Source organism: Cucurbita moschata, unplaced genomic scaffold, assembly GCF_002738365.1.
Source record: "Cucurbita moschata cultivar Rifu unplaced genomic scaffold, Cmos_1.0 Cmo_Scf00004, whole genome shotgun sequence".
Lineage (NCBI taxonomy): Eukaryota > Viridiplantae > Streptophyta > Magnoliopsida > Cucurbitales > Cucurbitaceae > Cucurbita > Cucurbita moschata.
In genome coordinates this window covers 6,016,638-6,030,313 of record NW_019268520.1, presented here as the reverse complement: position 1 = coordinate 6,030,313, position 13,676 = coordinate 6,016,638, and the positions used below count along the sequence as shown (strand labels likewise).

Below are 13,676 nucleotides of genomic sequence, written 5' to 3'. Positions count from 1 at the left end.
AAAAAAAAAAAAAAAAAAAAAAAGCCTAATGGCGGCTAAACCCTAAACATTTTATTTTATCTTTATTATTTAATATTACATTTATACATCCACGTTTTATTGTACTAAAAAAGAAAAAGAAAATAGAATAAACATTTTATATTATCTTTATCTTTTTGTATGCAAATGTAAAAAGGTTTAATTTATTTTTTGAAATATCTGTGTTTTATTGGTCATTATTCTTAAAAAGGTATTTTATTGATTAATTAAACTTGTGGCATATTTTGTCCATCAAGGACTTGACTGATTTGATAAGTAGGGGTAGTATCGATAATTAGTGAAACTAAGAAGGGTATTTATGGAAACGAGAAGGCATGTTAACGATCGTCACGGAGCCTCAAGCATAAGGGCCCCACCATGTGGGAAGAGGATAGAAATTTCTCGGTACTTAACGGAACCGTGAGAAGCCGTGACGTGGGAAGTCTTGAGCAGTTCACGGTAGAGTGTGTTCCGTCAAATCCCTTTCGTGAGAATTTGAAAACGCCCTCAACGTTTGGCTCTCCTTCCCTAACGCCGTCGTTCCGGTGAAGCTTGAATCCTAACCCTAACGTCCTCTAATGGCTTCCTGTGACGACGACTTCTCTCTCCTCAGCGACGACCACCACCACCACCACCAACAACACCACCAATCTACCGCCAACCACCATCATGTACCAACTCCTAACCACATCCATCAATCCTATGCTCCTCACCGCTTCACGCCTCGAGCGTCTTCCGTTCACGCGTCGCCACCGCCGCCTCCCAATCAACCGGCTCAACCGATTCTAGCGCCGTCCGGAAGTCCGAAGAAGATCGGCGGCCCGATAGATGAGGAGGAGGAGGAAGACGATGGGGAGGATTATGGTGATGCTGCTTTCTGCTCCAGTTCGTTTGATAATGGAGATCCGAATCGGCTTGGTGTTGGTGTTGATGTGCGGGTTGAGAAGAGGAAGGATCAGTCGGATGAGCTTGGGGAGGAAGGAGGTTCTTATAGTTATAAAAGAGCGAAGCCTTCCTCCAGTGGCGGAGAATACAGGAAGGATCGAGAGGAGTGGAGCGATGCGGCTATCTCCTGCCTTCTGGACGCGTATACCGAGAAATTTACGCAGCTGAATAGGGGAAATTTGAGGGGGAGGGACTGGGAGGAAGTGGCTGCAACTGTCAGTGAACGGTGCGAGAAGCAGAGCAAGAGCGTAGAACAGTGTAAGAACAAGGTGGACAACTTAAAAAAGAGGTATAAGTTGGAGAGGCAGAGGATGAGTAGCGGTGGCGTTTCGATCAGCCACTGGCCTTGGTTCAAGCAGATGGAGCAGATTGTTGGAAATTCTTTGACAATGAAGGTTGTGTCTGACGATGATCGGAGTGTTGCTTCATCAGGGAATACTCCGAGGATATCAAAGAGGTTCTACTTCTTACCGTCTCTTTCTTCCCCGGATCTACCATTCTACAAAACAAAACATGTTTTGGGAAAATGGGTCTTCTTTCAGATCTGTGTTGTGTGTGTTTTTCAATTACCAGGAGTTCTTGAATGCATAGTCAATTGTCTATTTGAGTAATAACTCTACAAGATACACAATTTCTGTTATTGATTGTATATCTGCAATTCTTTCATCCTCGGAATTTCGTATTCACTGGTCATCGCTCTGCAGTGAAAGGAGCAGTTTGAAATTCTAAGTGCATATCTTTATTAACAGCTCTTACATCTTACTGGATCAAGCTCGTACAATAATTGATGTGAATGTTTACAATTATGTCCCGAAACAGTGTTAGCCGCAGTGACACTTTCAGATGTACAATGGTTTCTGTGTCTGGAAAAATCTTTAGTGCATCAATAGTGTATGATTTCTGTCTGGTGTTTCCTCTCTTTGTTCATAGCATTTGTGCAGTTCGATTGGTCATGTGCTTTGCAGTTTGCTGGTTTGTCATTGTACTTATAATTTGTCTGTCTGCCTATGTGAAAATGAAACTGGTTATGTTTGTCGGGATGAACCAATCTTTGGAAGCAGATATCAGTTTCCATTCGCATGCCTTATCGTATTATTACCAATATGGTGTATTGTGATGTGTACTGACTGCTGAGTAGTTTGGAGTTGGTTTATACGAATATATAAGAGACAAGTATTTGGACATGTCTTGTTGATTTGCTTCATTTTTTAAATGGTTTAATGAACCTCTTGCTAATGATAAGCTGGTTTTTCAACCTCTTTTTTTTTTTAGTTTGATTTGAGTTCCATGTTTCTAGTTTCGTCCAATAATAAGCCATTTTGTGATAGTTTTGTTCACGAGGTGACAACAGTTCTTGTTTTTGCAATCGATCTGGCAGGTATGTTCTTCCCACACCCAATACTGCTGGTCACATGAATAATGTAAAACCCAAAGCAGTTACCAGTCCAAGGTGGCGAAGAGTCGTCTTTAAAATCAGTGGTGCAGCTCTTGCAGGGACTGGTCCTAACAACATCGACTCAAAGGTTTAATAGAATTTTCTTGTGACATTCTCAGTGAGTTTATAATGTTCTATCGTTAAGACGATTGGATAGTTGCCAGCATCAAATTTGTTTCTCTGATGATTAGGTTGCAATGGCAATCGCCAGGGAAGTTGTAATGGCCTGTCGCCTGGGTGTGGAGGTATTAATTATTGCCCACCATTTTTTATCGCTTCTTTCCCTTTTTTCACACTGGACTATAATTTTTGGTTAAAATATTGCAGGTGGCAATTGTTGTTGGAGGTCGGAACTTCTTCTGTGGAGACTCTTGGGTGACTACAACAGGTTTAGATAGATGTACAGCATACCAAATTGGGTGCGTTTTTACTCTCCTCCTTGATGATACAAAATCTAAATCCTCTTTCTCATTATTTAGTTGGCCGTTCTTTTTTAAAAAAGCTTTAATCACACTTTCTCTCCTAAAAAAGAGACCATAGACCTTCCAGACCTACATTCTGTTGATGTTAATGAAAACTTAGATGCCTGTCATCCAGAATAGGAATCAAGAGGCTATTTCCCCAAATGCTAGAGATGTGGGAAAAATCATGAAAAATGTCAAGATATTGTGTAAATCTCAATAAATTATTGATATTTAGATAAATTTACAAAAAATTTCTAATTTTTAAAAATTGTTTCATTGACACTGATACTATTGCTATGATTTATCATATGTCCATTGTGGCATTCTGTAGTTGTATGAGACTGCCATCCGCTTCATCTTTGTTGGTGTTGACATGCCTTTTTCTATTTCCTTCTTCTTATTGGATTCCTGTGTTTTTCTGATGTTGAACTCTTGGAAAGGGGTCTTGTATATTTAATATATAAGTAATTTTGTATTCTAGGAAGCAAATGAAGGGGTTGAGAAGGTTACCTCCCTTCTTGTCTCTAAAGCTAAAAAATGACCTTCCCTGAATGCGATCTGTGTTGTACCACTGTAACCTTGATTTATAAAGTATCTAAGCTTGGAAGTTGTCACACTTGGTCTAATGAATGTTTAGTTGAGGCCTTTAGTGCATTTGAGGTTTGTGGGGTAGATCAATAGAAGATTGTTAAATTTGTGCAATGTTGGAACGTACCATATGCTATTTGTGACTGGATAGATGCTTGGTAGTGGTAGCTTATGAAATACTTATTTATCCTGACTTTGATAGTAGAACGCACCGGATAAACATCATCCGTCTAACAAGCATTGCTAATGTTGACACCCTGAATACCATCTCTACAGTATGATGGCTACCGTTATGAATTCAGTACTTCTCCAATCAGCAATAGAGAAGATGGGAGTTCAGACTCGTGTCCAATCTGCATTTATGCTTCAGGAGGTTGCTGAACCATACAATAGGCAACGTGCTATAAGGCATCTTGAGAAAGGCAGAGTAGTTATATTTGGTGGCATTGGTGCTGGCACTGGAAATCCCCTATTTTCCACTGATACAGCTGCGGCCTTTCGAGCTTCTGAGAGTATGGCCCTGCCTACTATTCTGTCTCTTTTAGTCCGTTGTTGCATGATTTTTCCTGTTTCATTTTTCTATTTTGTTTGCGAGTATGCAATGCAACATATGCTAATCTTTCGGATTTAAATGCTTACATGGTTTTACATGCCTTTCTCTCTTACTAGTTCATGCTGAGGCAGTTCTTAAGGGTACAAATGTTGATGGGGTGTATGACTGCAATTCGCATGACAGCAATTTTACATTCAAGCACATCTCTTTCAGGGAGTTAGTATCAAGAGGTGCCATTAGCATGGACATGACAGCATTAACTTTCTGCGAAGAGAACAACATTCCCGGTACGTTTTTTCGTTTATATTATTAATATAATGTTCAGGGTTAGTCTAATATTTTGGCTTAATGCCATGGTTGATCTCTAAAGACTTCACCGTATCAATTTAATATTATGGTTTAATCTGAAAGCACTAACTAACGTCAACATAGCTCAACTAGTTAAAACATCATGGTCAACATAGCTCAACTAGTTAAAACATCATTGACCAAGAGGTTAGAGATTCAAAACTTCATCCTCCAAATATTGTTATGATCCTAAAAAGAATCTCATAGCACTAAATAGAAGTTTGAAGTTTGATGTGTTTTTCCCCTCTATATTGTTGCATTGTTGTCGAAGGATTAGTCTCAAAACACTAACTAACGTCAACATAGCTCAACGGGTTAGGACATCATTGACCAAGAGGTCAGAGATTCAAAACTTCATCCTCCGAATGTTGTTATGATCTTAAAAACAATCTCATAGCACTAAACAGAAGTTTGATGTTTGATGTGTTTTTCCTCTACATTGTTGCATTGTTGTCGAGGGATTAGAATGAAATCCAACCCAATTTTGGTTTTACAGTTGTGGTCTTTAATCTTCTTGAGCCTGGAAATATCTCAAAAGCTTTATGCGGAGATCCAGTGGGTACTCTGATTGATCAAAATGGAAGAATTAGCTAGCGGTGGGTGGGATCTCTTAAGAAATGGTAGCTCTGCCTCCTCTCAGCTTCTGGGTTCTTTCCGGGTAAGGATTTGGAGTGTTTTGCCATGTTACTTTCTAAGTAAACCACAGTGTGAAAGTGTAGGGAGTAGATTCTGATTACTGATTTGAAGATCTGATTCTTGGTGTGTTGCCAAAATTTCTTCTGCATTTGCATTTGCATCTGTATTGTAATGTATTTGTATGTATATTAATATTGATTCAGTGGAAGGCTAGGGTTAAGAAAATAGATGATGTTGTGGTTATGACAGAGTTGAAGTATATTGGTGGTCATGTTATCTTTATCAAAATAAAGGTATACCTGTTAAGTAATGTATTTGAAGTGTTTGTTAGTTGAGTGTCACTTTGGCTCATTCTCACCATTTTCAACCCATGAATTCAACACAAAACATGTACATTCAATAGTAAAATATGAGCAACTTTTGAAGGCTGTTTGGTGGGAAGGATGCCAGAAAAGACATCACTCAATCTTCCATATTTTGGCTTATTCCAAATCAAAACCCAAAAGGTCAAACATGTCGTTTCTTCATAAAGTCATCACCCAATCTTCCATAAATCCAAATCAAAATTGAAAAGTTTAATACAATTTGGTACCATTTATAACGGTTTTAAAACGTGTCTCTTATAGAAATACTTATTTTTATTTTTAACCGTGTCTATTAGGAAGAGGTTTTCGATTTTCAAGCCCTTATAGAAATGCTTATTTTCATTTTTAACCGAACATGACTCTCCACAATAGTATGATATTGTCTACTTTGAGCATAAGCTCTCATGGTTTTGCTTGAAACCCATGATCATTCTCTAAATTAGTCGATGTGAAACTTTCATCATCCGTGGATCTCACAATTTTCACAATTTATGTATGGAGCAATGAAACTCTAATTTCAAGGAAAAGATTACATGTCAATTATTATTGAGCTATACTCACTTTGTCACCGATATAAATATTAATATTTAAAATTTCTTTGTTTAAATAATTTATCTACAAACAATATTTTTATGAACATTAAATAAAATCCACGATGGCATTATATTACCTTATTTTAAGACTTACATGAGAATTAAAAAAATTAAAAAGAACCCTTAAATTACATGACAGGGAACTAATTAATTAGCTTAATGAGGGGTTTATGGGAAGATCAAGTGAAGCTTCCCACTGTCACGCAGAGCAAACATGGATCAAAGTTTCTAAGAGTAATCACCAAAGAAATTCTAATAAATACATAAATTTGCATGAGAAAATGCAGAGAATATTAACTTAAACTAAACATCATCTCAAGGAACAATCCACCTCAAAACTTATGGCTACGCCATACCATCTTCTGTGGCGGCAATGGAAGGCGAAAGCGAGTTACGCGATTCGTCGTAGTCTTCTCCGAGCGGGGACTGCTCGACCCTAATATCTTCGATCATCTTTGTCACTTCCGCCATTGTTGGTCTCTTCTCAGGCTGAGGAAGAACACAAGCCAACCCCACATGAAGCATAGACACAAGCTCCTCCTCAATGTTCTTATACCTCAATAGCTCCGGATCAAACACCTCAGCCGTCCACTCTTCCTTCACCACGGATCGAACCCATTTCGGGAGGTCCACCGACAACTCTTCCTTGTCGTTACGTGGGCGCGAAGGTGACGGGTAGAGCGACGGAGCACGCCCCGTCAAGACTTCTAACAACAAAACTCCAAAGCTATAAACATCTGCCTTTTGAGAGAGTCGTTTCGTCTCGTCTTGTTCGGGTGCTTTGTATCCTCCCAACCGTGCAATGGCATGAACGGGATTGAGAAGAAGAGACAACCCGAAATCGGAAATGCAAGCAACTCCATTTTTGTCGAGAAGAACATTGGAAGATTTGACATTGCCATGGGGAATGTTTGAAGCTTTGTATTCTCCATGGATGGCTGCTAGCCCACGAGCAGCTCCAAGAACTAAACTGATCCTGGTCGTCCAATCCAATGGAATCCTCCCTGGCCCTCGATTCCCTGATCAAAACAAACAAACAAACAAAACAAAATCAACCAAATTCTTCATCAAACACGTTGTAAGCAATCAAAAGCTTCATCAATGAACCAACCATGGAGAAGATTATGAAGACTCCCATTTGGAAGATATTCATAAACCAGAAGCTTTTCTTCTTTAGCGTAGTAAAAAGCTCTCAATCTAACAATATTTGGATGCTTAAGCTTCCCAATCACCTCCATATACTGTTCAAAATCCTTCCTCGGACATGGGTTTGCGTCCTTCAATCTCTTCACCGCCACCGTACAACCGTCGTCCAGCACCGCCCTGTAAACAGTCCCCAAGCTTCCTTTTCCGAGCATCTCCGCCGACGCTCTCAACAAATCTTCAAGCTCGAATTGCTTCTTCCAATCGAAGAACACCAATTTGCTTCTGTCTGTAGCGTTAGTGCCATCACTGTCGCCGCCGCCGTTGGCGTACACCTTCTTCTCGCTGCCGTAGCTACTTCCGCTCTTCCTTCTCTTACCGCTCTCGCTTCCGGCCATGGAGCTTGAACTCCGGTCACGATCACGAGCGCAGTAATACGCCACAATAAACGAGATGATTACAAGCAACGCTACGCAATTTGCGATCACAATCGCGACAATCGCGCCAGGGCTAAGCCCTTTTCGCGATTCTTTATTATATGAACTGATGATAGGGTTTTGCGGCAATGAGCTTGGATTTGAAGGTACCGTTCTGCTAGAATCCATCTCCGGCGGTGAACCAGTAACCGAACAGATCGGTAACGGACTCGATCCACAAATCCCTTCGTTTCCAGTGAAACTCTTCTCGCCGAATTTCTTCATCATCCCGTCCGGTAACCGGTCGGACAGTTCATTGTTGGTTAAATTAAGTTCAGTGAGATTCACAAGCGAAACAGAGAAATCGGGCACCGTACCGGAGAGAACATTGTTCTGCAAACGGAGTGTAAGAAGCCGAGACAATTTAGCGAGATCCTCCGGGATTCCGCCGCGGATGTTGTTATCTGACAAATCTAGCCTTAGGAGTCGCCGTAGAGAAGAGATCTCCGGCGGAATCTCTCCAGAGAAGTCGTTGCCAGAGAGATACAACAGCTTGAGATTCGTGCAGTTCAGAAGCGGCGAAATGGTACCATTCAAACGGTTGTCGTGGAGGTCGAGAACGCGGAGCTGGTGGAGCGGCGCAAGAGACTCAATGGGTCCTCGTAAGTTCATAGAAGGAAGAGAAAGAGCAACAACACGGCCATTAACAGAGCATTGAACTCCACGCCATGAAGAAGCACAGGCATCAGAACCAGTCCAATTTCTTAGAAGGCCGCCGTGAGAATCAGCTTGAAGACGGAAGCGAGTAAGAGCAGAGGTGTCGTCGCCGTCGTCCAAAGAGAGAGAAGCAGAGGCCAAAAGGGTAAGAGAGAGAAAGAGGGCGACGGCGAAACTGCAAATGTTCGCCGGCATCATGATGATGATGATGATCTGTGGGCAATTGGGTGGGAGAAATGGCTGAGAGGGAAGAGTCAGGAAGAAGGGTGTCTTTGTTTGAAGGAACCCAAGTTGATAAAAGCGAACCAATGTCCTATCGGTTTGTCTGTGTCTGAGTGAGTGAGGAAGAAGAAGATGAAGAAGAAACAGAATCTTTTTGATCTGCCAGTCCCTACAGAGAAAGGGAATTGGAATGATTAAAGGATGTGAGAATTAATTAAGAAAACAAATCATGATTATCAAAAATTAAGGGGGATTGAAACTCCCAGACGGGTTGATTCCATCATTGCTGTCCTCCACTCTTCATAAATCAATTCAGTCAAGAATGGGAACTTCTTCTGAGAACTTGGGAAGCCCAAAATAAATGAGACGTTTTAGGAAAGTCCAAAATAAAGCTACGAGAGCTTATGAGAACTTATGCTCAAAAGTAGACAATATCGTACCAATCACTTGTGAGAAAATACTCAAACGGAATAATATCAGACATACCATTGAACCGTGAAACGTTTACCGAAAAGAAGAAAGTCAAAGTAAATAATGAGTATTTTTATTTTATTTATTTAATTAGAAAAAACTAAAAAAGGTGAGAACTTTAAGTCAGTGCAAAGCAAGCTTCCTCCCCCACCCATTTGAAATGATTAATAAGGTTATCAACATGCTTGCTCACCCTATAAACCTTTCTAAATTTATTTACATTTTTCTTTAATACTATTATTTATTTATTAAAAAAAAAAAAGGAAAAATTACTATCTCTGTTTCCACTGTTTTCATATTTCCATAAAAGCCCTTCAATTTATGTCACGACCACAGTGATGCTGTCGACTAAAGTCAAGCAATTGCTTCAGCTTTTTTCCCGATGCCATTCCCACTTTTTCGCTTTTTTCTTTTTTTCTTTTTTTCTTTAACATTAAAAAATGGTGATTGAAGGCGGGATTGGCGTTCCCAAATTTACCATTTTCTCTGTAATTTATGTCTCCTCCGCCATGGATTCCGGCGATGCAGCCCTCTCGAAACCGTCGACCCAGAGATCTCCGAATGCCGGTGGTGCGAAATCCAGCTCATTGCCTCTGAAAATTTCACCTCCTTCACCGTCTCTGCCGAGGGCATGCCGGCGACTCAATATTACGGTGGCAACGCCCGTTCTTCAGCTCTCCAGGCCGTCCATGTCGGTCCGGCCATATGGGTCTTAATTTTAAAATTAAAAGAAAATTTATTTTAGATTTAACAGGTATTTTTAAATTTTAACTTATCATTTTAAAATAGTCATTTAAACTAAAAAAAAATATATATTTTATTTCAACAAATATTAAATCTATGGTATTTAAATATTTGGGCTTCTACTTTGGGCTTAATCATAAGCCCATTCGACCAAACTCCAAAACGTTGGTCAAAATTCATTTTAAAATCTTGAACTAAAATAAAACAATAATTAAAAAACAAAAAAACAAAAAAACAAAAAATTAACGATTATTTTGTTTATAACTAACCTACGTATATGACTTTGCCAATCAACTCCTATGATGAACAATCATCTAATTTTATTTAAAATTTAAGAGTATATTATTCTTAATAAAAAAAATTAATATATATATACACATACGTACGTGATCTTACAGTGACTCGCACTTTTAAAAGATGACTAAATAGATAATATAACAAAAAAAATATAAATGGGACAAAATAAAATTAAAAATAGTGTAATGACAAAAAATTAATATAACGTATTTATAATAATTCACTTTTTAATTTAAAAATAACAAATAAACATCATGCAAATACATTGTTACTTTATGTGATAAATTTAAAAATAAATCATTGCATTTTATTATTGAATAAATCTTCTTCGCCTTTTATTTATTTATTTATTTATTGATAGGCCCTTTAGATTAATTAAAAACGAGAATAAAAATTGCATAAATGTTTAAAAGTATTTCTCCATATTCGTGACGTCTTAATACCAAATCGCTAAAAGTGGGTTCAAATATTTATAAATTCAACATCATATCTTATTTTTCTAATTTTAAATATATTATTATAACATTTTAACTTTTATTATTTATTTTTTATTTTAATTTTAAATGATAAGAGTCCAAAAGTTTTATTACGTGTCAGAAAAAGAAACGTATTTGCTCTTTTATTTGATGAGAGGTTTAAAAAATATTAATTATATATTAATTTTCTAGATATAAAATCTAAACAAATATATCTTATTCTACATTTAAATATACAACAAATTACTATGTTTTTCGATTTTCTCTCTCTCCAAGATTTGATCTAAGTCCAAGATTTTGAAACGAAAACTACTCATCGATATGGTCATGTTATCTAATCATCGCTTATTAAAAGAGTTCACCTAACGTAAAATTATTTCATTTAAAGCACGTTCAATTATGAAGTTTCTATGAGTGAATCGTTGCAAAGAAATGTGCTTTTTAATATTTTATTAATATTAAATCTTAAACTTTTTAATCTCTAATATTTTTGTACCTAATAATTTATTTTATTTTATTTTTAATTCCATATAAATATTTTAAACAATTTTGTGTGAACAACTATCTGGACCATATTCAAATTGGAGTTATATTGACATTATTAGAATTGAAAATAAAAAAATAATTTGTTAATGATATCATTAATTTGTCTGGAAGCAAAAAATAAAATTTATCCAATCTTTAGTATACGAGCTTACATGGACCACAAATCTAAATTAAAAATATATTCATACAAAACAACACTAAATTGGATAATAATAAAAAATAATCTGGGCCCAATAAAGCGGGGACCAACAAGATCCAGTCCAACTTCTCAGGCCCACGATTTTGTAAATCATCATCTTCAAATGTGGCCCCACTTTTTCAAATTCCATAATAATTTTTCACTTTAAATTTTCAATTTTAATTTAGGATTAAAAAAACTAAATTTCATTATAATTACAAAGCCATTTGGGACTCAGTTACCTTGCGTTTCATTTAAATAAAAGCTGATTTTATTGAAATTAATAATTATCATTAAATTATGTTAAAATAAATGACGTAAATTAAGTCTTAATAATGGATAAGAATCGGAAAGCATATTACTAGTGGATTAGCTTAGTCAAAATTTTATTTATTTATTTTTATTTTTGTAAAAGTTGATAGTTACTAGCCCAATAATTTAAGTCACCGGTGAGGTATTTTTTTTCTACCGATAGTGGCTTTTTTTTTTTTTTTAATGTTTTTTAAATTTTTATTATTTTATTTTTCTCTGAAAAAAAAAATAACGTTGGAAATGGCCAGAAAATAAAAAATTAATATCCCCACCACTAATAAAATTGACATACTAATTTAATATACATTTAAAAAAAAAATTAATCAATCGGGGTACAATTATTGACATTATATATGTTTTTTTTTTTTTCAGAAAAATCAATTAAGTTATAAATGGTCCCTGACTCTTTTCTTTCTAGCGAAGAAGATGAATAGTTTTTTTAAACCAATTTGGAATCCATAAAAATTTTGTTTTAAAAGACCAAAAAGAAGAAAAAAAAAGCATTTTCTGATTAACATATTTGAATAATGTAGACATGAAATTTCGAATAAATATATAAATTAATTTTATTTAGGTGTGTAATGTTACATAATGAAAGTCTCACGTCCGCTAATTTAAGGAATAATTATGAATTTATAATTAAATAATACTATATCTATTAGTAGGAGACCTTTTGTAAGCCCAAAGCAAAGTTGGGAGAGATTATGCTCCAAATGGACAATGTCATACTATTAAAGAGAGTCGTATTCATTTAATATGTAATAACATCAAAACCCCATTTCTAAACTTATAATAACCGTATAAATTTAGTAACTAACTTTAAGGTTGGTAAATGTCTAATATCTATCTAAATGTATAATAAGTATTTACAAATTTAAAATTAAAAAAAAAATCAAATTTATGTTTATACATAAATTTTTAAAAAAATTAATCAAACTAAATTTTAAAATTAAAAATTTTAAAAACTCAGTGGATATATTGATTTTTATTTTTAAATGTCGAAATAGCACCACCATTTACCGACCACCGGTGTTGACGGGGCAGAGGGAACACTTCTTCCCGTGGCTATAAATCACGAGAACCAAAAGCCACCAGACACAACTCGCATGGAGATAGAAATTGCAGCGCTTATTTTAGTGTCTTTTCTGTGGGGTTTATGGGTGTGGCGCCGCCGTGGAGCGGCAGCGCTGGGTGAGCAGCTTCCACCGGGGCCAACGCGTTGGCCAGTGGTCGGAAACTTGCTCCAACTCAGTTTTTCCGCTCACGAATCCTTCACAAAACTCGCCGCTAAGTACGGCCCAATCATGACCCTCCAACTCGGGTCCATGAAAACAGTGGTCGTCTCATCGAGCACCATAGCACGAGAGATGTTCAAAAACCACGACGCGCCGCTGTCGGGGCGTATGATTTACGAGGCAATGAAGGGGGACCATGGCACAGAAGGTTCCCTAATCACCTCCCAATACGGATCCCACTGGCGAATGCTGAGGCGATTAGCAACGAGCGAATTCTTCGTCACTCGCCGGCTCGACGCCATGCAACACGTCCGCCGACGTTGCGTCGATGCCATGATCCAATATGTGGAAGATGAAATAAAGGGAAGCGCGTATTGGTACGCGCCGCCGATGGACGTGGGGAAATTCTTCTTTATAATGAGCTTTAATTTAATCGGGAACCTAATATTTTCGAAAGATCTAGTGGGGCCCAATTCGAAGAGGGGGAAGGAATTCTATTACCACACGAGAAGGGTGATGGAGACGGCCGGAACGCCGAATGTGGCGGACTTTCTACGGGTGTTCCGGTGGTTCGACCCGCAGGGGATTAGGAGAACGACGCAGTTTCATGTGAAGGAGGCGTTTGAAATCGCCGGCGAGTTCATAAAAGAAAGATCCATGGAGAAAGAGAAAAAAGAAGAAAGAAAAAAGGATTATTTGGATGTGCTTTTGGAGTTCCGTGGCGATGGCGTTGTGGAGCCCTCCCGTTTCTCTTCTTGGATCATCAACGTTATCGTCCTAGTAAGCTTTATTTTTCATTATTATTATTATTATTATTGCTCTTATTTTTCAATTTTATTTTCAAAATTAAGCTTATAAATGTTTAAGATCAAATGGTTAGTTAAGAAATGGTGCATCTCACGTGATATGATTAAGAAATCATATACATATATATATATATATATATATATATATATATATATATATATATATAT

At 37.1% G+C, this 13,676-nt stretch overlaps 3 protein-coding genes across 3 annotated transcripts in view; 2 read left to right on the top strand and 1 right to left on the bottom strand.

The window, feature by feature from the left end:
- Positions 1-216: 216 nt before the first annotated feature.
- On the top strand, positions 217-5,301 carry LOC111442038. The gene is made up of 7 exons (XM_023079286.1): positions 217-1,420; positions 2,342-2,486; positions 2,590-2,643; positions 2,726-2,817; positions 3,727-3,962; positions 4,120-4,290; positions 4,848-5,301. The coding sequence occupies exons 1-7, from the start codon at positions 597-599 to the stop codon at positions 4,943-4,945; spliced, it is 1,620 nt and encodes a 539-aa protein (XP_022935054.1). The 5' UTR covers positions 217-596; the 3' UTR covers positions 4,946-5,301.
- Positions 5,302-5,991: 690 nt separating this feature from the next.
- LOC111442370 (leucine-rich repeat receptor-like protein kinase PXC1) lies at positions 5,992-8,722 on the bottom strand. The gene is made up of 2 exons (XM_023079751.1): positions 7,057-8,722; positions 5,992-6,964 (listed from the first exon to the last, which is right to left on the bottom strand). Exons 1-2 carry the CDS (start codon positions 8,417-8,419, stop codon positions 6,291-6,293), a joined length of 2,037 nt encoding a protein of 678 aa, XP_022935519.1. The 5' UTR covers positions 8,420-8,722; the 3' UTR covers positions 5,992-6,290.
- Positions 8,723-12,459: 3,737 nt separating this feature from the next.
- LOC111442113 (cytochrome P450 76A1) overlaps positions 12,460-13,676 on the top strand; it is a 2,691-nt gene continuing 1,474 nt past the window's right edge. The window contains exon 1 of the mRNA XM_023079391.1: positions 12,460-13,482. Coding sequence (XP_022935159.1) covers positions 12,574-13,482 — 909 coding nt within the window. The 5' untranslated portion in view covers positions 12,460-12,573. The remainder of the gene's footprint in view (positions 13,483-13,676) is intronic.